The 27,500-nt window shown below is 39.4% G+C and overlaps 1 protein-coding gene across 1 annotated transcript in view; it reads left to right on the top strand.

The window, feature by feature from the left end:
- Window positions 1-27,500, top strand: part of pdgfc (platelet derived growth factor c) — a 120,851-nt gene that overhangs the window by 51,448 nt on the left and 41,903 nt on the right. The window contains exon 2 of the mRNA XM_062039683.1: window positions 18,918-19,113. Coding sequence (XP_061895667.1) covers window positions 18,918-19,113 — 196 coding nt within the window. The remainder of the gene's footprint in view (window positions 1-18,917; window positions 19,114-27,500) is intronic.

Raw genomic sequence — 27,500 nt, 5'->3', positions numbered from 1 at the left:
TGGACAGCCCTGGCCTACACAAACACAAGTTAAGATCGGACAGATGTCCGTTAGAGGCTCTGCTGCAAACTGGCCTGCAATCATCCTGGTCTCCTTCGCATGAGGACTTTGATCAAGTTCCTCTCAGGGCCGCTTCTGCTTCTGCTTCTGGCAGCGTCCAATCCGGCCCGGCCACAAATCCCACTGCAATTTTCTCCGATGCACACGCCGTCCAGCTCGCAGATGCCACTACAAAGAGAGCGGCTCAGACCGCAGCTGTGGACAAAGACGTCGGAATGAGACGGACACACTTTATCTGTGGAATATTTGATACTGACTTGAACTTCTACTGGTCACATGACAACATGTTAGCGTTTTTTTAATATACAGTCGTGGTCAAAAGTTTACATACACTTGTAAAGAACATAATGTCATGGCTGTCTTGAGTTTCCAATTATTTCTACAACTCTTATTTTTTTGTGATAGAGTGATTGGAGCACATACTTGTCATGAAGTTGGCTTCTTTTATGAATTTATTATGGGTCTACTGAAAATGTGAGCAAATGTGCTGGGTCAAAAGTATACATACAGCAATGTTAATATTTGCTTACATGTCCCTTGGCAAGTTTCACTGCAATAAGGCGCTTTTGGTAGCCATCCACAAGCTTCTGCTTGAATTTTTGACCACTCCTCTTGACAAAATTGGTGCAGTTCAGCTAAATGTGTTGCTTTTCTGACATGGACTTGTTTCTTCAGCATTGTCCACACGTTTAAGTCAGGACTTTGGGAAGGCCATTCTAAAACCTTCATTCTAGCCTAATTCAGCCATTCCTTTACCACTTTTGACGTGTGTTTGGGGTCATTGTACTGTTGGAACACCCAACTGCGCCCAAGACCCAACCTCTGGGCTGATGATTTTAGCTTGTCCTGAAGAATTTGGAGGTAATCCTCCTTTTTCATTGTCCCATTTACTCTCTGTAAAGCACCAGTTCCATTGGCAGCAAAACAGGTCCAGAGCATAATACTACCACCACCATGCTTGACAGTAGGAATGGTGTTCCTGGTATTAAAGGACTCACCTTTTCTCCTCCAAACATATTGCTGGGTATTGTGGCCAAACAGCTCCATTTTTGTTTCATCTGACCACAGAACTTTCCTCCAGAAGGTCTTATCTTTGTCCATGTGATGAGAAAAGGTGAGGCCTTTAATCCCAGGAACACCAGACCTACCGTCAAGCATGGTGGTGGTAGTATTATGCTCTGGGCCTGTTTTGCTGACAATGGAACTGGTGCTTTACAGAGAGTAAATGGGCCAATGAAAAAGGAGGATTACCTCCAAATTCTTCAGGACAAGCTAAAATCATCAGCCCGGAGGTTGGGTCTTGGGTGTTCCAACAGGACATTGACCCAAACACACGTCAAAAGTGGTAAAGGCTAGAATGAAGATTTTAGAAAGGCCTTCCCAAAGTCCTGACTTAAACGTGTGGACAATGCTGAAGAAACAAGTCCATGTCAGAAAAGCAACACATTTAGCTGAACTGCACCAATTTTGTGGTCAAAAATTCCAGCAGAAGCTTGTGGATGGCTACCAAAAGCGCCTTATTGCAGTGAAACTTGCCAAGGGACATGTAAGCAAATATAAACATTGCTGTATGTATACTTTTGACTCAGCAGATTTGCTCACATTTTCAGTAGACACATAATAAATTCATAAAATAACCAAACTTCATGAATGTTTTTGTGACCAACAAGTATGTGCTCCAATCACTCTATCACAAAAAAATAAAGAGTTGTAGAAATGATTGGTTTTTGATTGATTGAGACTTTTATTAGTAGGTTGCACAGTGAAGTACATATTCCGTACAATTGACCACTAAATGGTAACACCCGAATAAGTTTTTCAACTTGTTTAAGTCGGGGTCCACTTAAATTGATTCATGATACAGATATATACTATCATATATACTATCATCATAATACAGTCATCACACAAGATAATCACATTGAATTATTTACATTATTTACAATCAGGGGTGTGGAGGGGGGGGGGGGGGTGATATGGACATCAAGTAGTGGACATAGAGAGAGAGAGAGAGAGAGAGAGAGAGAGAGAGAGAGAGAGAGAGAGAGAGAGAGAGAGAGATCAGAAGGCATAAGAAAAAGTATCTGCATTTGATTGTTTACATTTGATTATTAACAATCCGGGGAGGGTGTTAGTTTAGGGTTGTAGCTGCCTGGAGGTGAACTTTTATTGCGGTTTTGAAGGAGGATAGAGATGCCCTTTCTTTTATACCTGTTGGGAGCGCATTCCACATTGATGTGGCATAGAAAGAGAATGAGTTAGTACCTTTGTTAGTTCGGAATCTGGGTTTAACGTGGTTAGTGGAGCTCCCCCTGGTGTTGTGGTTATGGCGGTCATTTACGTTAAGGAAGTAGTTTGACATGTACTTCGGTATCAGGGAGGTGTAGCGGATTTTATAGACTAGGCTCAGTGCAAGTTGTTTAACTCTGTCCTCCACCTTGAGCCAGCCCACTTTAGAGAAGTGGGTAGGAGTGAGGTGGGATCTGGGGTGGAGGTCTAGAAGTAACCTGACTAGCTTGTTCTGAGATGTTTGGAGTTTAGATTTGAGGGTTTTGGAGGTGCTAGGGTACCAGGAGGTGCATGCGTAATGGAAAAAGGGTTGAACGAGAGTTCCCGCCAGAATCCTCAAGGTGCTTTTGTTGACCAGAGAGGAGATTCTGTAGAGAAATCTCGTTCGTTGGTTAACCTTTTTGATTACCTTGGTTGCCATTTTATCACAGGAAAGGTTAGCCTCTAAAATGGAACCTAGGTAGGTGACCTCATCTTTCCTGGTGATAACAATGTCACCCACTTTTATGGTGAAGTCATTGACTTTCTTAACCCTTGTATTATGTTAAGGGTCAATTTGACCCATTTCAGTTTTTGTGTTGATCAAAGTACTGGTTATCCTTTCTTTTTCTTGCTGACATTTGGTGACTTTTCCTCATCTAGGGTCATGAACAGGTGTGTAAAATCTGGACACTTTGATGTGTAGTGGAATGTCTGTCTCGAGAGTTGTATACAAAGATGATGTTGCGGGTCATTTTGACCCAGACGCTTTGATGTGGGTAAACAGCTGTTCAGATCCAAAATAAACATGTTTCTATGATGTACTTTTTACTTTGATGTACAATTGTTTGTAGTTTGATTGCCTCTGAGTCCCAGAGCCAGGTGTGTGAAGAGAGGGAACTTTCTCACACTTGTCCTTGTCACTGTTCTCATGTCATCTCTTTGACAAACTCACCAAAAATGAGCTCCAGAATGATGACATCTAAGGAGGCTTTATCACTGATTTTTAACTGGGATAGTGATGTAGAGGAAGAGATTCCAGAAACAGAGGATTTTTCAGAGACAGAGGACAATGTTATTGCTGATCCAGATTGTCAATTTTCCTACGATGAGGAGGATTCAGAGGACGAGTCTGCCGTTGTTCCTCCAACAGATGAAAACCAAGGAATGCAGCAATCATCATCAACAGAGGGGACATGGGCATCTAAGGACGGTAATATAAAATGGTCAACAACACCACACCCAAGCCGAGGCAGACTATCATCCTCCAATGTGATCAAAATGACTCCCGGTCCTACAAGATTTGCTGTCACACGAGTTGATGAGATTCAATCAGCATTTCAGCTCTTCATATCCCCACCAATAGAGGATTATACTGGAAATTACCAACTTGGAGGGGAGACGTGTGTTTCAAGAGAAATGGAAGCCACTGGATCAGACTGACTTGCATGCTTACATTGGAGTTCTGTTATTAGCTGGAGTGTACAGGTCAAAGGGAGAAGCCACTGCAAGTCTATAGAATGAAGAGAATGGAAGGCCAATCTTTCGTGCAACAATGTCTCTGGAGACATTCCACATGATATCTCGTGTGATCCGCTTTGACAACCGCGACACCAGAGCTGGTCGACGTGAAAGAGACAAACTAGCTGCGATCAGAGATGTGTGGGATAAATGGGTTAAAAATGTACCTTTGTTGTACAATCCTGGTCCCCATGTTACTGTAAATGAGCGCCTTGTTCCATTCAGGGGGCGCTGTCCTTTCCGACAGTACATGCCCAACAAGCCCGCCAAGTATGGCATCAAAATATGGGCAGCCTGTGATGCAAAATCCAGCTAAGCATAGAATATGCAAGTATACACTGGAAAGCAACCTGGAGGAACATCTGAGAAGAATCAGGAGATGTGTGTGGTGCACCACACCATCATGTGGAGCATTGAAAATGTTGAAGAAAATTTGGAGAACATTGAAAATGTTGAAGTTCGCTGGGATGAAGTTAAAGTTGAAGTTAAAGTATTTCTTAAATATAGTGTTGGAATTAAAAATGTATTGTATGTCACTTTTCTAAATGTTTATATAACCTAAAATAAAGTTGTTATTGGTTTAACCTGTTTTCTTGACTGTTTTGAGTGCATTTACACAGTACGGGTCAAAATGACCCGCAACATAATCAATGTCATTTTTTTTCAACATAATACAAGGGTTAAGGTTGATGTGGGACCCAAACAGGATGGATTCTGTTTTACCCAAGTGGATGGAAACTCAAGACAGCCATGACATTATGTTCTTTACAAGTGTATGTACACTTTTGACCATGACCATATTGTAAATATTATTCTGTTATCTGATCTTATTGTTTTAGTGAACCACAACTACCAAAGTTGCCACATAAAATAGAAAAACCTGCATGGACATTTATGAAGAACATCTGAACAGTCCATTGCGGTGTATTATTTATTATTATTTTTGTAGTCTTTTAAAAAGAATATTAAAAAATAAAGATTGGATTTCGCTTAAGAGAAAACATAAAATATTCAACATTTATTTTTATTTGAATTCTTATGTAACTAAATGTAATTAGCACATTATTTGTATTTTTTTAAATCTTTTATACAATTGATTGTTGCATATGTGAAAGGGCAGAGACCAACAACAATTTGAATCTGCATTAATTTATTTGTATTTATTTTGCTAATTTGTGTCAGTTTTAAGTTTTTTTAAATGTTTTTAATTAGTTGTAAATTTAAAAACATCATTGTTTCGTATGTGGGGGAGGAAAATTAATAAGATCAAAAACTTAAAATACATTTAAATAAATGTTATTCAATAAGTAGTATCACATATTATTTACATTTTATTTGAATGTTATTTTATATTTATTTTGATATTTTTAGTTTATTTAACTCCTTTCTGAGCTGCCACCTTATCATGTTGGAGAAGTTCACGTGTCCCAATGATCCTAGGAGCTCTGTTGTCCGGGGTCTTCTGTGCCCCCCGGACGCCTCCCTAGGGAGGTGTTTAGAGCACGGGTAAGACCCAGGACAATTTGGGGAGACTGTGTCTCCTGGCTGGCCTGGGAAGGCCTAGGGATCCCCTGGTAGGAGCTGTATGAACTAGCTGGGGAGAGGGAAGTCTGGGCTTCTCTGCTTAGGCTGCTGCCCCCGCGACCCGAACTCGGATAAGCGGAAGAAGATGGATGGATTTTTTAGAATGTGAATTCTATTCTTGCATATGGGGAACTGTACTGTAACCAATACAGTTTGAAAGTTTCATGTCAATTAAAATCTATTTTCATAATTGAAGGGTTTTGTTTTTTTTAACTTTTGTTTTAATATTATTTAATTTAATCGTAAATGAAAAAAATATGCAAATGTGGTTAACACAAGTTAAAGTTTAATATCAATTAAAATAAACTTCAGGTAAATAGTAAATATGTTTTTGTACTTTGTAAATTGTTGTATTATTTAATTTCATTTTAATAAAAAATAAATATAGTGTGTGGGCAAACAAATATTGATAATACATAAAAAGTATATAAAAAATAAAATAAAAAATAAAATAAAACAGATGCACTATTAAGATAAACGATCACAATAATGAATACCCCTTAAAAACATAGCATTATTATGAGAGTCTAACTACACAAATAGTAGTAGTCTTGACACAAAGAAGTCAGATATAGATTCTATGCCTTCATTCCAAGGCTTAAACACACACACACACACACTCACACTCACACTCACACTCACACACACACACACACACACACACACACACACACACACACACACACACACACACACACACACACACACACACACACACACACACACACACACACACACACACACACACACAGAATTCCAGCAGCTTAAAGAGTGAAACTCAATCCTGCCGGGTGCGACACAACAACAAGTGTGTCCGCTAATTAGAGGCTTGCACAAATCACTGCGGGGCGTAGATGTTGCAACCTGAGGAAGACGAGGGGGTGGAGAGTTTCAGTCCAACGTCCAAAGCCCAGAGGGGGGAGGCATTCAGGCGTACATACACACACACATATATATATATATATATATATATATATATATATATATATATATATATATATATATATATGTATATATATATATATATATATATATATATATATATATATATATATATTATACGTATAATATGCATTGCCTCCCCTGTTCCTTTGCACATCAATATGATTATTATCCTATTAGTACGATCAATAACTCCAAAAAAAAACATACAGTACAATCATTTCCCCCCGGCATACACCACTTTTAGCCTAATGTATGTATTATTTCTGGTTGTTCTTACCGACCTCAAAGCCATTTTATTTGGTACATGGTGTAATGATAAGTGTGATCAGTAGATGGCAGTCACACATACACTATATTGCCAAAAGTATTTGGCCACCTGCCTTGACTCACATATGAACTTGAAGTGCCATCCCATTCCTATTCAATAAGATGTGGGTCCACCTTTTGCAGCTATTACAGCTTCAACTCTTCTGGGGAGGCTGTCCACAAGGTTGCGGAGTGTGTTTATAGGAATTTTCCACCATTCTTCCAAAAGCGCATTGGTGAGGTCACACACTGATGTTGGTGGAGAAGGGCTGGCTCTCAGTCTCTGTTCGGATTCAGGTCAGGACTCTGTGCAGGCCAGTCAAGTTCACCCACACTAGACTCTGTCTTCCATGTCTTTGTTGACCTTGCTTTGTGCACAGTCATGTTGGAAGAGGAAGGGGCCCACAAAACTGTTCCCACAAGGTTGGGAGCACAGAATTGTCCATAATGTTTTGGTGCTTGATTTTATACACCAAGTGATTAGGACACCTGATTCTGATCATTTGGATGGGTGGCCAAACACTTTTGGCAATGTAGTGTATTTCTCATTCTGATTCCGACACAAGTGGTGGGAAAGTGTATTACAACTGAATACAGTTGAGAACCCAACCAACTTGACTGGCCTGCACAGAGTCCTGGCCTGAATCCGAACAGAGACTGAGAGCCAGCCCTTCTCCACCATCAGTGTGTGACCTCACCAATGCGCTTTTGGAAGAATGGTGGAAAATTCCTATAAACACACTCCGCAACCTTGTGGACAGCCCTTCCCAGAAGAGTTGAAGCTGTAATACAGTTAAGAAACCCTGCTTTTAAACAACAGACGTATGTTGATCCCAAGAAAAGAGCGGGACTGCGTACCTGCCGCGTGCCTGGCGGATGAACTCGCCGCGCAACTGGGCCGCAGATGGCCAAATTAATTTTTAATGCTATAAGAGATTCCCGTGGCGTGTTTCTCAGCCATGTTGGGGCAGCGGAATGAAGCTTGAAACGATAAATTACAGCTAAGCAGGCCGGGAATTTACTGCACCTGCAGGTAGCACTGCTGAGTCCTAACGGGCAACAGATGTGGACGTAAAAACCTCTAAAGAACACACACTACACTTTCTTGTAGCGCATTCCGTTTGTGCCTGTCATTGTTTTATTATGCACCGACTGTCTTTGGATTGGAGTAATCATCCTTGTGTGGTTTGGACTCCTGTATCGTGCTGTCATGTTCCTTCACGCTGAAGTCCCCATAAGCTTCAAGGTTGGGGTCCACCGGGTACACCCCCCCCCCCCCCCCCTCACCCCCAAATCCCCCCGCCCTTGCATGTGTACTCCGGTCCCGTTTTGGCAAGAGAAAGGTTGATGTTGAGCAGCATGAATGGAACGTGTGAACAAAGCACAATGGCCGCACTGTGTGGCTCGTCCGCCTATTTATCCGCGCTCACTTCCTCCCTTAATAGCCGCCTCTGTGCGACCCTCGTCGGGAGGAGCAAGGGGGGTGGGGGGGTGGGGGTGAGTGGGTCAAAGAAAAGTCAGGTTTGAGGTAATTCACTCCGGGGGGGACGGGGGGCTCTGATCATTAGATGACATGGCAGCTTGACCCCAGAGGTGAGGTCATTTTCAAGTCACATGGTAACACGCCCATTGGGGGGGGGCAATGAAAAGACACACTGTTTATAGAAACACCACTTTAGGGTTGTGTTTACCATATAAATGATATTATTAATATCCTGATGATGCATGTTGATTAAGGATGAGTATGGTTTACATTTGAACCCATACTATTATAGTAACAAATGGGTATTTCAAAAAACGGTGCCCAAACATGCACTTAGTAAATTAAAAGCCTGTACATCAAGCACAGGTCATGACAATATGTAAATGTGTTGGTTTTGCTTGTGCTTTTCCTATTTTTAGTGCTTAGTTTCTGTCCAGCGCTCTTATTCTATAGTCTCCACTTCCTGTTACTTTGACCTGTGGTTATCAGGTCATGACAATGTGTAAATGTGTTGGTTTTGTCTGTGTTTTCCCAATGTTTAGTGCTTAGTTCCTGTCCAGCGCTCTTATTTTCTAGTTTCCACTTCCTGTTACTTTTTACTTGTCATTTCCTGTGAAGGTCATGACAAGCACAGGTCATGACAATGTGTAAATGTGTTGGTTTTGCTTGTGTTTTCTCTATGTTTAGTGCTTAGTTTCTGTCCAGCGCTTTTATTTTCTAGTGTCCACTTCCTGTTACTTTTTACCTGTCCTGACCTGTGGTTATCAGGTCATGACAATGTGTAAATGTCTTGGTTTTGCCTGTGTTTTCCCTATGTTTAGTGCTTAGTTCCTATCCAATGCTTTTATTTTATCGGTCCCACTTCCTGTTACTTTTTACTCGTCATGACCTGATAAACTTTTTTCTTGTCATGACCTGTGGTTATCATGTCATGACAATGTGGAAATATGTTGGTTTTGCTTGTGTTTTCTCTATGTTTAGTGCTTAGTTCCTGTCCAGCGCTTTTATTTTCTAGTGTCCACTTCCTGTTACTTTTTACCTGTCATGACCTGACGTGGTACCAGGTCATGACAATGTGTAAATATGTTGGTTTTGCTTGTGTTTTCCCTATGTTTAGTGCTTAGTTTCTGTCCAGCGCTTTTATTTTCTAGTGTCCACTTCCTGTTACTTTTTACCTGTCATGACCTGCAGTTATCAGGTCATGACAATGTGTAAATGTCTTGGTTTTGCTTGTGTTTTCCCTATGTTTAGTGCTTAGTTCCTGTCCAGAGCTCTTATTTTCTAGTTTCCACTTCCTGTTACTTTTGACTTGTCATTTCCTGTGCAGGTTATGACAAGCACAGGTCATGACAATGTGTAAATGTGTTGGTTTTGCCTGTGTTTCCCAATGTTTAGTGCTTAGTTCCTGTCCAGTGCTTTTATTTTATCGGTCCCACTTCCTGTTACTTTTTACTCGTCATGACCTGATCAACTTTTTACTTGTCATGACCTGTGGTTATCATGTCATGACAATGTGGAAATATGTTGGTTTTGCTTGTGTTTTCCCAATGTTTAGTGCTTAGTTCATGCCCAATGCTCTTATTTTATAGTTCCCACTTCCTGTTACTTTTTACTTGTCATGACCTGTGGTTATCAGGTCATGACAATGTGTAAATGTATTGCTTTTGTCTGTGTTTTCCCGATGTTTAGTGCTTAGTTCCTGTCCAGAGCTCTTATTTTCTAGTTTCCACTTCCTGCTACTTTTTACCTGTCATTTCCTGTGCAGGTCATGACAAGCACAGGTCATGACAATGTGTAATTGTGTTGGTTTTGCTTGTGTTTTCTCTATGTTTAGTGCTTGGTTCTTGTCCAGCGCTTTTATTTTCTAGTGTCCACTTCCTGTTACTTTTTACCTGTTATGACCTGTGGTTATCATGTCATGACAATGTGGAAATATGTTGGTTTTGCTTGTGTTTTCTCTATGTTTAGTGCTTAGTTCATGCCCAATGCTCTTATTTTATAGTTCCCACTTCCTGTTACTTTTTACTTGTCATGACCTGTGGTTATCAAGTCATGACAATGTGTAAATGTGTTGGTTTTGTCTGTGTTTTCCCGATGTTTAGTGCTTAGTTCCTGTCCAGAGCTATTATTTTCTAGTTTCCACTTCCTGCTACTTTTTACCTGTCATTTCCTGTGCAGGTCATGACAAGCACAGTTCATGACAATGTGTAAATGTGTTGGTTTTGCTTGTGTTTTCCCTATGTTTAGTGCTTAGTTTCTGTCCAGCGCTTTTATTTTCTAGTGTCCACTTCCTGTTACTTTTTACCTGTCATGACCTGTGGTTATCAGGTCATGACAATGTGTAAATGTCTTGGTTTTGCCTGTGTTTTCCCTATGTTTAGTGCTTAGTTCCTGTCCAATGCTTTTATTTTATCGGTCCCACTTCCTGTTACTTTTTACTCGTCATGACCTGATAAACTTTTTTCTTGTCATGACCTGTGGTTATCATGTCATGACAATGTGGAAATATGTTGGTTTTGCTTGTGTTTTCTCTATGTTTAGTGCTTAGTTCCTGTCCAGCGCTCTTATTTTCTAGTTTCCACTTCCTGTTACTTTTTACCTGTCATGACCTGTGGTACCAGCTCATGACAATGTGTAAATGTGTTGGTTTTGTCTGTGTTTTCCCGATGTTTAGTGCTTAGTTCCTGTCCAGAGCTATTATTTTCTAGTTTCTACTTCCTGCTACTTTTTACCTGTCATTTCCTGTGCAGGTCATGACAAGCACAGCTCATGACAATGTGGAAATATGTTGGTTTTGCTTGTGTTTTCCCTATGTTTAGTGCTTAGTTCCTGTCCAGCGCTTTTATTTTCTAGTGTCCACTTCCTGTTACTTTTTACCTGTCATAACCTGTGGTACCAGGTCATGACAATGTGTAAATGTGTTTGTTTTGCTTGTGTTTTCCCTATGTTTAGTGCTTAGTTCCTGTCCAGCGCTTTTATTTTATAGGTCCCACTTCCTGTTACTTTTTACCTGTCATGACCTAATAAACTTTTTGCTTGTCATGACCTGTGGTTATCAGCTCATGATAATGTTTAAATGTATTGGTTTTGTTTATGTTTTCTAAATATTTAGTGTTTAGTTCCTTTCCAGCGCTCTTATTGTATAGGTCCCACTTCCTGTTACTTTTTACTCGTCATGACCTGATAAACTTTTTGCTTGTCATGACTTGTGGTTATCAGGTCATGACAATTTGTAAATATGTTGGTTTTGTCTGTGTTTTCCCAATGTTTAGTGCTTAGTTCCTGTCCAGCACTCTTATTTTCCAGTTTCCACTTCCTGTTAATTTTTACTTGTCATTTCCTGTGGAGGACATGACAAACACAGGTCATGACAATGTGTACATGTGTTGGTTTTGCTTGTGTTTTCCCTATGTTTAGTGCTTAGTTCCTGTCCAGTGCTTTTATTTTATCGGTCCCACTCCCCGTTACTTTTTACCTGTCATGACCTAATAAAAGTTTTGCTTGTGGTTATCAGCTCATGATAATGTTTAAATGTATTGGTTTTGTTTGTTTTTTTCCCAATATTTAGTGTTTAGTTCCTGTCCAGCGCTCTTATTGTATAGGTCCCACTTCCTGTTACTTTTTACTCATCATGACCTGATAAACTTTTTACTTGTCATGACCTATGGTTATCAGGTCATGACACTGTGTAAATGTGTTGGTTTTGTCTGTGTTTTCCCTATGTTCAGTGCTTAGTTCCTGTCCAGCGCTCTTATTTTCTAGTTTCCACTTCCTGTTACTATTTACTTGTCATTGCATGTGCAGGTCATGACAAGCACAGGTCATGACAATGTGTAAATGTCTTGGTTTTGCCTGTGTTTTCCCTATGTTTAGCGCTTAGTTCCTGTCCAGTGCTTTTATTTTATCGGTCCCACTTCCTGTTACTTTTTACTCGTCATGACCTGATCAACTTTTTACTTGTCATGACCTGTGGTTATCATGTCATGACAATGTGGAAATATGTTGGTTTTGCTTGTGTTTTCTCTATGTTTAGTGCTTAGTTCATGCCCAATGCTCTTATTTTATAGTTCCCACTTCCTGTTACTTTTTACTTGTCATGACCTGTGGTTATCAGGTCATGACAATGTGTAAATGTGTTGGTTTTGCTTGTGTTTTCTCTATGTTTAGTGCTCAGTTCCTGTCCAGAGCTCTTATTTTCTAGTTTCCACTTCCTGTTACTTTTTACTTGTCATTTCCTATGCAAGCACAGTTCATGACAATGTGTAAATGTGTTTGTTTTGCTTGTGTTTTCCCTATGTTTAGTGCTTAGTTTCTGTCCAGCGCTTTTATTTTCTAGTGTCCACTTCCTGTTACTTTTTACCTGTCATAACCTGTGGTACCAGGTCATGACAATGTGTAAATGTGTTGGTTTTGGTTGTGTTTTCCCTATGTTTAGTGCTTAGTTCCTGTCCAGCGCTCTTATTTTATAGGTCCCACTTCCTGTTACTTTTTACCTGTCATGACCTAATAAACTTTTTGCTTGTCATGACCTGTGGTTATCAGCTCATGATAATGTTTAAATGTATTGGTTTTGTTTATGTTTTCCAAATATTTAGTGTTTAGTTCCTTTCCAGCGCTCTTATTGTATAGGTCCCACTTCCTGTTACTTTTTACTCATCATGACCTGATAAACTTTTTACTTGCCATGACTTGTGGTTATCAGGTCATGACACTGTGCAAATGTGTTGGTTTTGTCTGTGTTTTCCCTATGTTCAGTGCTTAGTTCCTGTCCAGCGCTCTTATTTTCTAGTTTCCACTTCCTGTTACTCTTTACTTGTCATTTCTTGTGCAGGTTATGACAAGCACAGGTCATGACAATGTGTAAATGTCTTGGTTTTGCCTGTGTTTTCCCTATGTTTAGCGCTTAGTTCCTGTCCAGTGCTTTTATTTTATCGGTCCCACTTCCTGTTACTTTTGACCTGTCATGACCTAATAAACTTTTTACTTGTTATGACCTGTGGTTATCAGCTCATGATAATGTCCAAATGTGTTGGTTTTGCCTGTGTTTTCTCTATGTTTAGTGCTTAGTCCCTGTCCAGCACTCTTATTTTGTAGTTTCCACTTCTTGTTACTTTTTACATGTCATTTCCTGTGCAGGTCATGACAAGTACAGGTCATGACAATGTGTAAATGTCTTGGTTTTTGCTTAGTTCCTGTCCAGCACTCTTATTTTATAGGTCACACTTCCTGTTACTTTTTACTCGTCATGACCTGTGGTACCAGCTCATGACAATGTGTAAATGTGTTGGTTTTGCTTGTGTTTTCCCAATATTTAGTGTTTAGTTCCTGTCCAGTGCTCTTATTTTATAGTTCACACTTCCTGTTACTTTTTACCTGTCATGACCTAAGGTTATCAGGTCATGACAATGTGTAAATGTGTTGGTTTTGTCTGCATATTCCATATGTTTAGTGCTTAGTTCCTGTCCGGCGCTCTTATTTTCTAATTTCCACTTCCTGTTATTTTTTACTTGTCATTTCCTGTGCAGGACATGACAAACACAGCTCATGACAATGTGTAAATGTCTTGGTTTTGCTTGTGTTATCCCAATATTTAGTGTTTAGTTCCTGTCCAGCACTCTTATTTTATAGGTCCCACTTCCTGTTACTTTTTACCTATCAACGAGCCTTTCTTCATAAACTTCTGGTTTCTTCCGACCATAAAATATAAAACTATATCGGATGTTTTATCGAAGGGCACGTTGGAGAGACTATGTCTCCCAGCTAGGCGAGGGAAGGAGAGGGAAGTCCGGGCTTCTCTGCTTAGGCTGCTGCCCCCGTGACCCGACCTCGGATAGGATGCATGGGGTTTTATGGAACGCATTTTATGACTGTATGAGCACATATCTCTACCGTGGCTAAATGTTGTGTAATTTATCCTGTATCTATATTATTCACATGTGAATAATGCTGTATAATAGACTGTATTTATAGTATTTACATGTGAATAATGCTGTATAATAGACTGTATTTATAGTATTTACATGTGAATAATGCTGTATAATAGACTGTATTTATAGTATTTACATGTGAATAATGCTGTATAATAGACTGTATTTATATTATTCACATGTGAATAATGCTGTATAATAGACTGTATTTATAGTATTTACATGTGAATAATGCTGTATAATAGACTGTATTTATAGTACTCACATGTGAATAATGCTGTATAATAGACTGTATTTATAGTATTCACATGTGAATAATGCTGTATAATAGACTGTATTTATATTATTCACATGTAAAAAATGAGATGGGTAGGTTGTGAGTTCAAACCCCGGCCAGAGTCATACCAAAGACTATAAAAAAGGGAGCCATTACCTCCCTGCTTTGCACTCAGTATCAAGGGTTGGAATTGGGGGTTGAATTGCCAACAATGATTCCCGGGCGCGGCCACCGCTGCTGCTCACTAGTCCCCTTACCTCCCAGGGTTGAACAAGGAGATGGGTCAAATGCAGAGGTTAATTTCACCACAAAAAAAAGGAAAAAAAAAAAAAAAAAAAGAAAGAAAAAGAAGAAAAGAAAGAGAAAAAAGAAGAAAAAGAAAAAGAAAAAGAGTGGGGGGAAATGGCAATGATAAAGTCATTTATCAACAACACCCAGAAACGCCGCCGGTTTCGCTGGGCCCGAGCTCATCCAAGATGGACTGATGCCAAGTGGAAAAGTTGGAAAAGTGCGTGACAATCATTGGTACTTTAACTTTAACTTTTAACTTTATAAGCCGCAGGGATCAAAGCGTAGGGAAAAAGTAGCAGAATTTACAGTACTTGCTGACTAAAACCTCTGCCTTGTTTTTTAATGATTACTCAGGCCTACTACGCTGCTTTATTTTAATGTTGGTCATTATGGTGGTGCTCACAGAGCCAAGGTGGCACTTGGTGATATACGTGAAAGAATAAAGGCTGTACTGGGGCGGTATAGCTCGGTTGGTAGAGTGGCCGTGCCAGCAACTTGAGGGTTGCAGGTTCAATTCCCGCTTCCGCCATCCTAGTCACTGCCGTTGTGTCCTTGGGCAAGACACTTTACCCACCTGCTCCCAGTGCCACCCACACTGGTTTAAATGTAACTTAGATATTGGGTTTCACAATGTAAAGCGCTTTGAGTCACTTGAGAAAAAGCGCTATATAAATGTAATTCACTTCACTTCACTACGTTGACTACTCTAACGGCACGCTTGTTGAAATCTTAGGACCTTGTCTTTCCAAAATAATTCAAACTGCTGACAAAACATTATTTCACGTATTGATTATTTATCTAAGTCGGCATAACGCCAGATAAGACCTCCTCGTAGAAAATAGTTGGAGCGAGCGATATCGCTTTAATTGGACCCAGACTAAAGGGACTAAGGGGAGAGATGAGGGATCATGTCAGACATGTTCTGGGAGAGGTGTCCTTTAGCAGAGTGTCTCCTATTTACTGACAGTGTGCGCTCCAGGCCAGGTGCACTCATGAAAGAGTCTTTTCATGGAGACGTCCCGCTCGGGTGTTGTTGTTCCTGAAAAGGGGCGCAGCATCCTTCGGCGGCGTCCCACCTGGCTGACTACCAAACCCACATCAAGGTACCATCTGCAATCCAATAGTACCAAGTTTTTTTGTTTTTTTTAATTGTTTTTCTCCATCTAACATTTAACTACTTTTTCGGTTATTGCCAAAAATATTGGGCCACTCATCCAAATGATGAGAATCAGGTGTCCTAATCACTAATCACAGGTGTATCAAATCAAGCACTTAGGCATGGAGACTGTTTCTACAAACATTTGTGAAAGAATGGGCCGCTCAGGATGCCACCTGTGCAACAAATCCAGTCCTGGAATTTCCTCGCTCCTAAATATTCCAAAGTCAACTTTATTATAAGAACATGGAAGAGTTTGGGAACAACAGCAACTCAGCCACCAAGTGGTAGGCCACGTGAACTGACAGAGAGGGGTCAGCGGATGCTGAAGCGCATAGTGCAAAGACTTTCTGCACAGTCAGTTGCTACAGAGCTCCAAACGTCATGTGACCTTCCGATTAGCCCACGTACAGTACGCAGAGAGCTTCATGGAATGGGTTTCCATGGCCGAGCAGCTGCATCTAAGCCACACATCACCAAGTCCAATCAACATAAAAAACACAAGATACACTTGCAATTAGTGCACCAACCCAAAAAACCTCCCTCCCCCCATTTACACTCATTCACACAAAAGGGTTGTTTCTTTCTGTTATTAATATTCTGGTTCCTACATGATATATCAATATATATCAATACAGTCTGCAAGGGATACAGTCCGTAAGCACACATGATTGTATTTCTTTATGACAAAAAAATAAAAATAAAAAAAATAAAAAAATACCAAACCCCCTAATCCGTCACGTTTTATGTGTCGGGTAAACCGTGACAAATGTGGCCGTAAGAATGCTGAAAATGATGGAAAGCGCCACTCCACATAGTAACTGGTGCTGTGGTCAAAGTTGGCAATGCCACAAAATACATTGTAAGATATTCAACACTCTACTGCCATCTGGCGGCCGAAGTGGATAGTGAACCCCCGAATCCGTCACGTTTCATGTGTCAGGTAAACCGTGACAAATGTGGCTGTATGGATGCTGAAAATGATGGAAAGCGCCACTCCACATAGTACAGTAACTGACGCTGTGGTCAAAGTTGGCAATGCCACAAAATACATTGTAAGATATTCAACACTCTACTGCCATCTGGCGGCGGAAGTGGATAGTGAACCCCCCTAATCAGTCACATTTCATGTGTCAGGTAAACCGTGGCAAATGTGGCCGTATGGATGCTGAAAATTATGGAAAGCGCCACTCCACATAGTAACCGATGCCAGGTCAAAGTTGGCATTAACACAAAACACATTTTGAGATATTCAACACTTTACTGCCATCTGGAGGCCGAAGTGGATAGTGAACCCCCCAATCCGTAACGTTTCATGTGTCGGGTAAACCGTGACATATGTGGCTGTATGGATGCTGAAAATTATGGAAAGCGCCACTCCACATAGTACAGTAACTGACGCTGTGGTCAAAGTTGGCATTGCCACAAAACACATTTTAAGATATTCAACACTCTACTGCCATCTGGCGGCCGAAGTGGATAATGAACCCCCCCTAATCCGTCACGTTTCATGTGTCCGGTAAACCGTGACAAATATGGCCGTAAGAATGCTGAAAATGATGGAAAGCGCCACTCCACATAGTAATTGACGCTGTGGTCAAAGTTGGCATTGCCACAAAACACATTGTAAGATATTCAACACTCTACTGCCATCTGGCGGCCGAAGTGGATAGTGAACCCCCCTAATCCGTCACGTTTCATGTGTCGGGGAAACCGTGACAAATGTGGCCATATGGATGCTGAAAATGATGGAAAGCGCCACTCCACATAGTACAGTAACTGACGCTGTGGTCAAAGTTGGCAATGCCACAAAATACATTGTAAGATATTCAACACTCTACTGCCATCTGGCGGCGGAAGTGGATAGTGAACCCCCCCTAATCAGTCACGTTTCATGTGTCAGATAAACCGTGACAAATGTGGCCGTATGGATGCTGAAAATTATGGAAAGCGCCACTCCACATAGTACAGTAACTGACGCTGTGGTCAAAGTTGGCAATGCCACAAAATACATTGTAAGTTATTCAACACTCTACTGCCATCTGGAGGCCGAAGTGGATAGTGAACCCCCCTAATCCGTCACGTTTCATGTGTCGGGTAAACCGTGACAAATGTGGCCATATGGATGCTGAAAATGATGGAAAGCGCCACTCCACATAGTACAGTAACTGACGCTGTGGTCAAAGTTGGCAATGCCACAAAATACATTGTAAGATATTCAACACTCTACTGCCATCTGGCGGCCGAAGTGGATAGTGAACCCCCCCCTAATCAGTCACGTTTCATGTGTCAGATAAACCGTGACAAACGTGGCGGTATGAATCCCCTTCCTACTCTAATCACTTTAGTATAGACTATATACTGACATTACTTTGTATCTGCACCTGGTTAGCTTCCGGTGTGTAACCTGTTTAGCCTTCCGTTTTAATAATTTTAGTTCCACAGGTCGGACTTTTTTTGTATTTCCCTAGTTTCTGTATTTAGTCTATTTTAGTTCCTGAGCGCTGTCTCCCTCACCTGTCCCTAATTGGCAACCTGAACACACCTGTTTCAGGGCTGGATTGTGTGGTTCACTGTAAAATGTAAAAAAAACGAATGCTTCCCGTGCACGCCCCTGTTGCACTAGTTTTTAATTAAACCCTTTTTTTCACCCGCACGTCGTCACCTGTCTCCGCATCCCGGGGTCACAACATGTGACGGATACTAAGAAATGCCGTCTATTGCTGTAATGGTGGTGGTTATTGGTCGGAATTGGGGGTTAAATCACCAAAATGATTCCCGAGCGTGGCCACCGCTGCTGCTCACTGCTCTCCTCTCCTCCCAGGGGGTGAACATGGGGATGGGTCGAATGCAGAGGGTAATTCCACCACACCTAGTGTGTGTGTGACTATCTTTGGTACTTCATTATTATCTTAAGGTAGTGTCTCCACACTGTGTACGGAGACACATAATTAGCTGCTAGCCGCTTGTCAGCCGGGGATCGGCATTAAACGGCATGGATCGGCAATGGCTGATCGTTACTTTTTCACGAAAATGGGCTGATACCGATCGGTGATTGGTCGATCCTACCCCTTAACTTGTCGCGCTCCCTCTTTTTAGGAGTGCAGGAGTCCCACCAGGAGAAGTTGATAACGGTGTCCGGCGACGGGGGGACGATCCACAGCCCGGAGTTCCCGCTCACTTACCCCAGAAATATCGAGTTGGCGTGGAGGCTGGTGGCGGCGAGCGACATGAGGATTCAGCTCAGCTTCGACCACAGATTTGGCCTGGAAGACCCCGAGGATGGAATATGCAAGTAAGGACATGAAAATGTTGGGCCTGTGCCAGCCTTTTGTGTGTCCCGATCCGATATTGATATCGGATTTCGGTCCAATATCAGCCCAAAAAAAAAAAACATGTTTTGAAATATATGGGCTTGCATCTAAACTCTCTGATACAAGCAGTCCTGCAGGTTTGGATACGCTTGGAATGATTTACTAAAAAGGTAAACAATGTAGGCTACAGGATACTAGGAGCTAGCAGCCACACAACAGCTGCTGAGAAAGGGGGGAGGGAGCTGTGCTCTTTTCATCCCACGCAAAAAGTGCATGCGCTGCTGAGCTCTTTTTACAAGAGCGCCGGTGTGTAGGGACCAGGTCATATTGTCAGTTATCTGCACCCCCAGGAACTTGGTGCTGCTTACCATCTCCACTGCTGGTGCTGCTTACAATCTCCACTGCTGGTGCTGCTTACCATCTCCACTGCTGGTGCTGCTTACAATCTCCACTGCTGTGCCGTGGATGAAAAAAACGATTAAGTGTCCTTAATTGAACAACGTTGCAGTCTAAAACAGCACATTTTGTCAATGTAAACACGTATCAAATTATTATAGTTGCATATTACTTGTACATGCAAAGTCTCCAAAGCAAAAAAGTATTACAAAGTATCCGGTAACAAACGTGTCAGCATCATTCAATTTACTGTGTCATTAACGTAATATAATGAATTAGGAGTGTTAGATTTTCAGATTAATCCCGATTCTTACTTTTAACAATTCTTAAACGATTACATATATTTTATTTTTATTTCTTTATTTATTTATTTTTAAACCTGTCAAATCATATTGTATCATATCCATCATATTGTTGTTGATGTTGTACATATTTATTTACTTTAGTAAAGAGAAATGTTGGATACTTCTCTTGTTGCCTTATTTCTATTTAACTTTATTAAATGTTTGGGTAGAATTTTACTAAACAAAACCAGTTTTCTTTTAAGTAATATAGAAATTGATCTGAGCTGTTTTTTTGTTTTTTTTAATGGAGGAATGCAGTTAATCGTAGAACTGGCACCCAATGCTATTTAAAAAGCATAGGTTTTGAATCAAGAATCAAAGATTCATAGCCCTATAATGAATTATTAATAGAGATGTCCGATAATATCGGCCGGCCGATATTATAGGCCGATAAATGCTTTAAAATGTAATATCGGAAATTATCGGTATCGGTTTTTTTTATTATCAGTATCGTTTTTTTTGTTTTTGTTTTTTGTTTTTTTGTTTTTTTTAATTAAATCAACATAAAAAACACAAGATACACTTACAATTAGTGCACCAACCCAAAAAACCTCCCTCCCCCATTCACACTCATTCACACAAAAGGGTTGTTTCTTTCTGTTATTAATATTCTGCTTCCTACATTATATATCAATATATATCAATACAGTCTGCAAGGGATACAGTCCGTAAGCACACATGATTGTGCGTGCTGCTGGTCCACTAATAGTACTAACCCTTAACAGTTAATTTTACTAATTTTCATTAATTACTAGTTTCTATGTAACTGATTTTATATGGTTTTACTTTCTTTTTTATTCAAGAAAATGTTTTTAATTTATTTATCTTATTTTATTTTATTAATTTTAAAAAAAAAGGACCTTATCTTCACCATACCTGGTTGTCCAAATTAGGCATAATAATGTGTTGATTCCACAACTGTATATATCGGTATCGGTATCGGTTGATATCGGTATTGGTAATTAAAGAGTTGGACAATATCGGAATATCGGATATCGGCAATAAGCCATTATCGGACATCCCTTATTATTAGTAATTAATACCTTATGTTGTACATTGGAACCACCAAAGGTTGAGTATAATCCATTCTGAGGGATGGATTAAAAAAAAAAAAAAGTTTTCCCATTAATCTGTTCCAGGGTCAAGCTGTGGCCCTTACAAAACATTTAATTTTACAAGCAATATTTTATATTGCATGTATTAAGTGTTAAAAAATGTGTTCACCAGCTTTAGTAATCGGGGTGTCGCAATACAACTTATGATATAATATCAATACGCATAGTACATACTTTTATTATTTTGTCAATGTTAAAAAATGTGAAATTACTCAAACAGAATGAAAATAATGGTACAAATCTGGAATGGGTTCAAATTATAGGGGAGTGACATTTGTTTTTTTGCTGCCACAAGTTGAACCTTTGTTTCTGGATACTTGGAGACCTTGTATGTGCAAGTAATATGCAACTATAATTATTTGGTACTTGTTTATATTGACAAATGTGCTTTTTTTACACTGCAATATTGTTCAATTCAGGACCTTTGTCACATATGTCTAGCTTGTATGCTATTTTGTGCTTAGCTGTTGCGTAGCTGCTAGCTCCTGGTAGCCGATAGCCTACCACGTTTAGCTTTTGCCAATGACTTGACTAAAATGGAAAAAAATACCAACCTTGTGTGTTCATTAGAGGACATTTAAATGTTAGTAAACGCGCTGCAGGACTACCCGTATCACACATGATATCTCACACACAAGTAAACACGCTGCAGGACTACTCGTATCACACATGATATCTCACACACAAGTAAACACGCTGCAGGACTACCCGTATCACACGTGATATCTCACACACAAGTGAACGCGCTGTAGGACTACTCGTATGACACGTGATATCTCACACACAAGTCAACACGCTGCAGGACTACTCGTATCACACGTGATATCTCACACACAAGTAAACATGCTGCAGGGCTACTCGTATCACACGTGATATCTCATACACAAGTAAACGCGCTGCAGGACGACTCGTTTCACACGTGATATCTCACACACAAGTAAACGCGCTGCAGGACTACTCGCATCACACGTGATATCTCACACACAAGTAAACACGCTGCAGGACTACTCGTATCACACGTGATATCTCACACACAAGTAAACGCGCTGCAGGACTACTCGTATCACACATGATATCTCACACACAAGTCAACACGCTGCAGGACTACTCGTACCACACATGATATCTCACACAAGTAAACACTCTGCAGGACTACTTGTATCACACATGATATCTCACACACAAGTAAACACGCTGCAGGACTACCCATATCACACGTGATATCTCACACACAAGTCAAACGCGCTGCAGGACTACTCGTATCACACGTCATATCTCACACACAAGTAAACGAGCTGCAGGACTACTCGTATCACATGTGATATCTCACACACAAGTAAACATGCTGCAGGACTACTCGTATCACACATGATATCTCACACAAATAAACACGCTGCAGGACTACTCGTATCACACGTGATATCTCACACACAAGTAAACACGCTGCAGGACTACTCGTATCACACATGATATCTCACACAAGTAAACACGCTGCAGGGCTACTCGTATCACACATGATATCTCACACAAGTAAACATGCTGCAGGGCTACTCGTATCACACATGATATCCACACAAGTAAACATGCTGCAGGGCTACTCGCATCACACGTGATATCTCACACAAGTAAACGTGCTGCAGGACTACTCGTATCACACGTGATATCTCACACAAGTAAACACGCTGCAGGACTACTCGTATCACACATGATATCTCACACAAATAAACACGCTGCAGGACTACTTGTATCACACATGATATCTCACACATGTAAACACGCTGCAGGACTACTCGTATCTGAGATCATATTGGATATTTTAGTAACAAGTTAATATTGTCAAATTCTTGCTGATATTTGACAGATATCCGATATCAATAATGTATCGGGAGACTCCTCGCTAGTAAACGTAAGAACCTCAGTGAACTGACGTCTTGCGTGACATCAAGCATGACGCTGGAAATCACTGAAATGACTCCTTCCCCGCCTCATCGATAAAGCCCCTCCTCCATTCCCAGTGTTTCATGGAAGGACCACCCGCACCCGTCCACGTGCCTCATCCACGCTCAGTGCCAAGAAAGGGGTGAAGATTTAGAGCGCGAGTGTGGCCATTTGCGAAATTGCCTTTTGGCCGCGCTGCCTCGGCCGCTCGTGAATATTGAAAAGTGAAAAGGGTGATTTGTTGGCGGCGGCCTGGCGTGGGGCTGCAAATTTGATTCGATGGGGTCAATATGTGGCGGTGGCTAACAATAACGCACACACACACACACATATATATATGTATATATATATATATATATGTACATGCGCTACTTGTATTTTATCACCCAGGTCACTTTCAATTACTGCCTTCGTTTGCCTCTCTTGCTATTTCATTTTGAAGAAGGAAGGCGGGCGCCGCCAATCGATGCGACCTGTGTGCACGATGCTGGCAGGACGCCGCCAATACATCGTGAGCGACTGGCGAGAATGCAGGAGAATGAGTGGGATGGAAGCAGGATGAGGTGACTAACGCCTGGCAGCTCACTCCTGCACACTCCCCCTATGGGGCACCACCAGTACTGCAGTTCTTGAAACAAAATTATACAAACATGGAGCTGTTTGGCCACAATACCCAGCAATATGTTTGGCGGAGAAAAGCTGAGGCCTTTAATCCCAGGAACACCATGCCTACCGTCAAGCACGGTGGTGGTAGTATTATGCTCTGGGCCTGTTTTGCTGCCAATGGAACTGGTGCTTTACAGAGAGTAAATGGGACAATAAATAAGGAAGATTACCTCCAAATTCTTCAGGACGAGCTAAAATCATCAGCCCGGAGGTTGGGTCTTGGGCGCAGTTGGGTGTTCCAACAGGACAATGACCCCAAACACACCTCAAAATAGGTTAAGTACAAATATGATGGTAAAATTGATAGCAAAGAAGCGGTTAGTGAAATAAATAATAACAAAGAAATGACAATGAGCATTATTACACTACAAATGGAGCAATACAAATACCAATAGAAATATCACTATTGATAATGAAAAATGCCAATAATGACCTCTATTATCAACAATACAGTTGTTCCAATGCAACAATACATATATGTAATCATAACTTCAATTACAAAAGAAAGCAAATAAATGGAGGGGGTGGAAGGAGAAGCAAACTGTATTAACCTTGTAGATTGTTATAGAAACATCAGGTTACGCTTTGTCAGTGTGCCATGTGTTACCCAGTTTACCCTTAACGTTAATATATGTTTGATGAAACGTGATTATATGCATGACTGTATGTATGTACAGTATATGTACTTGTATATGTACAGTATGTGTATATGTATGTTTGTACAGTGAATGTATATGTACATGTATGTGTATATGTATGTTTGTACACTGAATGTATATGTACATGTACGTGTATATGTATGTTTGTACAGTGAATGTATATGTACAGTATGTGTATATGTATGTTTGTACAGTGAATGTATATGTACAGTATGTGTATATGTATGTTTGCACAGTGAATGTATATGTACATGTATGTGTATATGTATGTTTGTACAGTGAATGTATATGTACATGTATGTGTATATGTATGTTTGTACAGTGAATGTATATGTACATGTATCTGTATACTGTATGTATGTTTGTACAGTGAATGTATATGTACAGTATGTGTATACTGTATGTATGTTTGTACAGTGAATGTATATGTACAGTATGTGTATATGTATGTTTGTACAGTGAATGTATATGTACATGTATGTGTATATGTATGTTTGTACAGTGAATGTATATGTACCATGTATCTGTATACTGTATGTATGTTTGTACAGTGAATGTATATGTACAGTATGTGTAAATGTATGTTTGTACAGTGAATGTATGTGTACATCTATGTATATATGTATGTTTGTACAGTGAATGTATATGTACAGTATGTGTATATGTATGTTTGTACAGTGAATGTATATGTACAGTATGTGTATATGTATGTTGTACAGTGAATGTATATGTACATGTATCTGTATACTGTATGTATGTTTGTACAGTGAATCTATATGTACAGTATGTGTATACTGTATGTATGTTTGTACAGTGAATGTATATGTACAGTATGTGTATATGTATGTTTGTACAGTGAATGTATATGTACAGTATGTGTATATGTATGTTTGCACAGTGAATGTATATGTACATGTATGTGTATATGTATGTTTGTACAGTGAATGTATATGTACATGTATGTGTATATGTATGTTTGTACAGTGAATGTATATGTACATGTACGTGTATATGTACGTTTGTACAGTGAATGTATATGTACAGTATGTGTATATGTATGTTTGTACAGTGAATGTATATGTACAGTATGTGTATATGTATGTTTGTACAGTGAATGTATATGTACATGTATGTGTATACTGTATGTATGTTTGTACAGTGAATGTATATGTACAGTATGTGTATATGTATGTTTGTACAGTGAATGTATATGTACATCTATGTATATATGTATGTTTGTAAAGTCAATGTATATGTACATGTACGTGTATATGTATGTCTGTACAGTGAATGTATATGTACAGTATGTGTATATGTATGTTTGTACAGTGAATGTATATGTACATGTATGTGTATATGTATGTTTGTACAGTGAATGTATATGTACAGTATGTGTATATGTATGTTTGTACAGTGAATGTATATGTACATGTATCTGTATACTGTATGTATGTTTGTACAGTGAATGTATATGTACAGTATGTGTATACTGTATGTATGTTTGTACAGTGAATGTATATGTACAGTATGTGTATATGTATGTTTGTACAGTGAATGTATATGTACATGTATGTGTATATGTATGTTTGTACAGTGAATGTATATGTACAGTATGTGTATATGTATGTTTGTACAGTGAATGTATATGTACATGTATGTGTATATGTATGTTTGTACAGTGAATGTATATGTACAGTATGTGTATATGTATGTTTGTACAGTGAATGTATATGTACAGTATGTGTATATGTATGTTTGTACATTGAATGTATATGTACAGTATGTGTATATGTATGTTTGTACAGTGAATGTATATGTACATGTATGTGTATACTGTATGTATGTTTGTACAGTGAATGTATATGTACAGTATGTGTATATGTATGTTTGTACAGTGAATGTATATGTACAGTATGTGTATATGTATGTTTGTACAGTGAATGTATATGTACATGTATGTGTATACTGTATGTATGTTTGTACAGTGAATGTATATGTACAGTATGTGTGTATGTATGTTTGTACAGTGAATGTATATGTACAGAATGTGTATATGTATGTTTGTACATTGAATGTATATGTACATCTATGTATATATGTATGTTTGTAAAGTGAATGTATATGTACAGTATGTGTATATGTACAGTATGTGTATATGTATGTTTGCACAGTGAATGTGTGTGTGGATGTATGTACCGTGAGTGTGTATGTATGTACTGTATTTGTGTATGTATGTTGGAGCGTAGGTACCTACAGTATGTGGGTAAGTACCAATGTGTATGTATGTATTAATTGATGAATATATGTATGTATAAATGTGTGTATGTGAATTTGTATGTATGATATATTCGTCTCATATTTATATATACACATTATATATATATATATATATATATATATATATATATATATATATATATATATATATATATATATATATATATATATATATATATATATATATATATATATATATATATATATATATATATAATTACATTATCTAATTAATTACAGTATATCATATTATTATTGTATCTAATTATATACAATTGCAGCACTTTGTCTTCAGTGTCCTGTCCGTCCATTTTGGAAAAGCATTTTTTAAATGATCTGTGCTACTTTTGTTGACAGCATTGACGCAGGTAGGAATGACTAATTACAAATCGAATAATTTCATTGTTAGTGCATAAAAAATGATATCAATCTTCTAAATATGTTAATATTGACATTTTAGGAGTCCTCCAGAAATGAAATAACACCCTTTACACTCCTTGAATCCATTATAGTAGTGCACACTGTGATTGGTTTGGTCTCCCCTGGTGGACAATACTCATGCAGGGAATGAAAAATGAAGCCGCAATAATTGAAAGCGAAATGTGACCAGGGTGTATGTAAATTTTAGCGATATACTATTACCAAAATATTATATATGTATGTATAATAAATTATAAGAAAAATGGTGTGCAATACAATATGTTATTAAAGACATCATGCATTCAAATGAAACATAACTACTGTTATATTATCAAGGGTTATAGCGGGACCTGTTTGTTTCCTTTTAAAAGGCTTTTAGTGTGGAAATATATTCGTTTCCTATGTATTGTTCATAACTTTTTTAATAAATGTGGATGTAGCCTGAAGCAATCAGCATCCTCCAGGCCGTCACGCAAATAGCAGCTTCGTTTTCCGTGGGTCAGCCGAGTCAAACTGAGGCTCGACAGCTTCTGATTGCATCCCAAGATGCCGC

This window comes from Entelurus aequoreus, linkage group LG28, assembly GCF_033978785.1.
Source record: "Entelurus aequoreus isolate RoL-2023_Sb linkage group LG28, RoL_Eaeq_v1.1, whole genome shotgun sequence".
NCBI classification, from domain to species: domain Eukaryota; kingdom Metazoa; phylum Chordata; class Actinopteri; order Syngnathiformes; family Syngnathidae; genus Entelurus; species Entelurus aequoreus.
The sequence above is the reverse complement of the archived record's forward strand: the minus strand, read 5'-3'. Positions and strand labels throughout refer to the sequence as shown.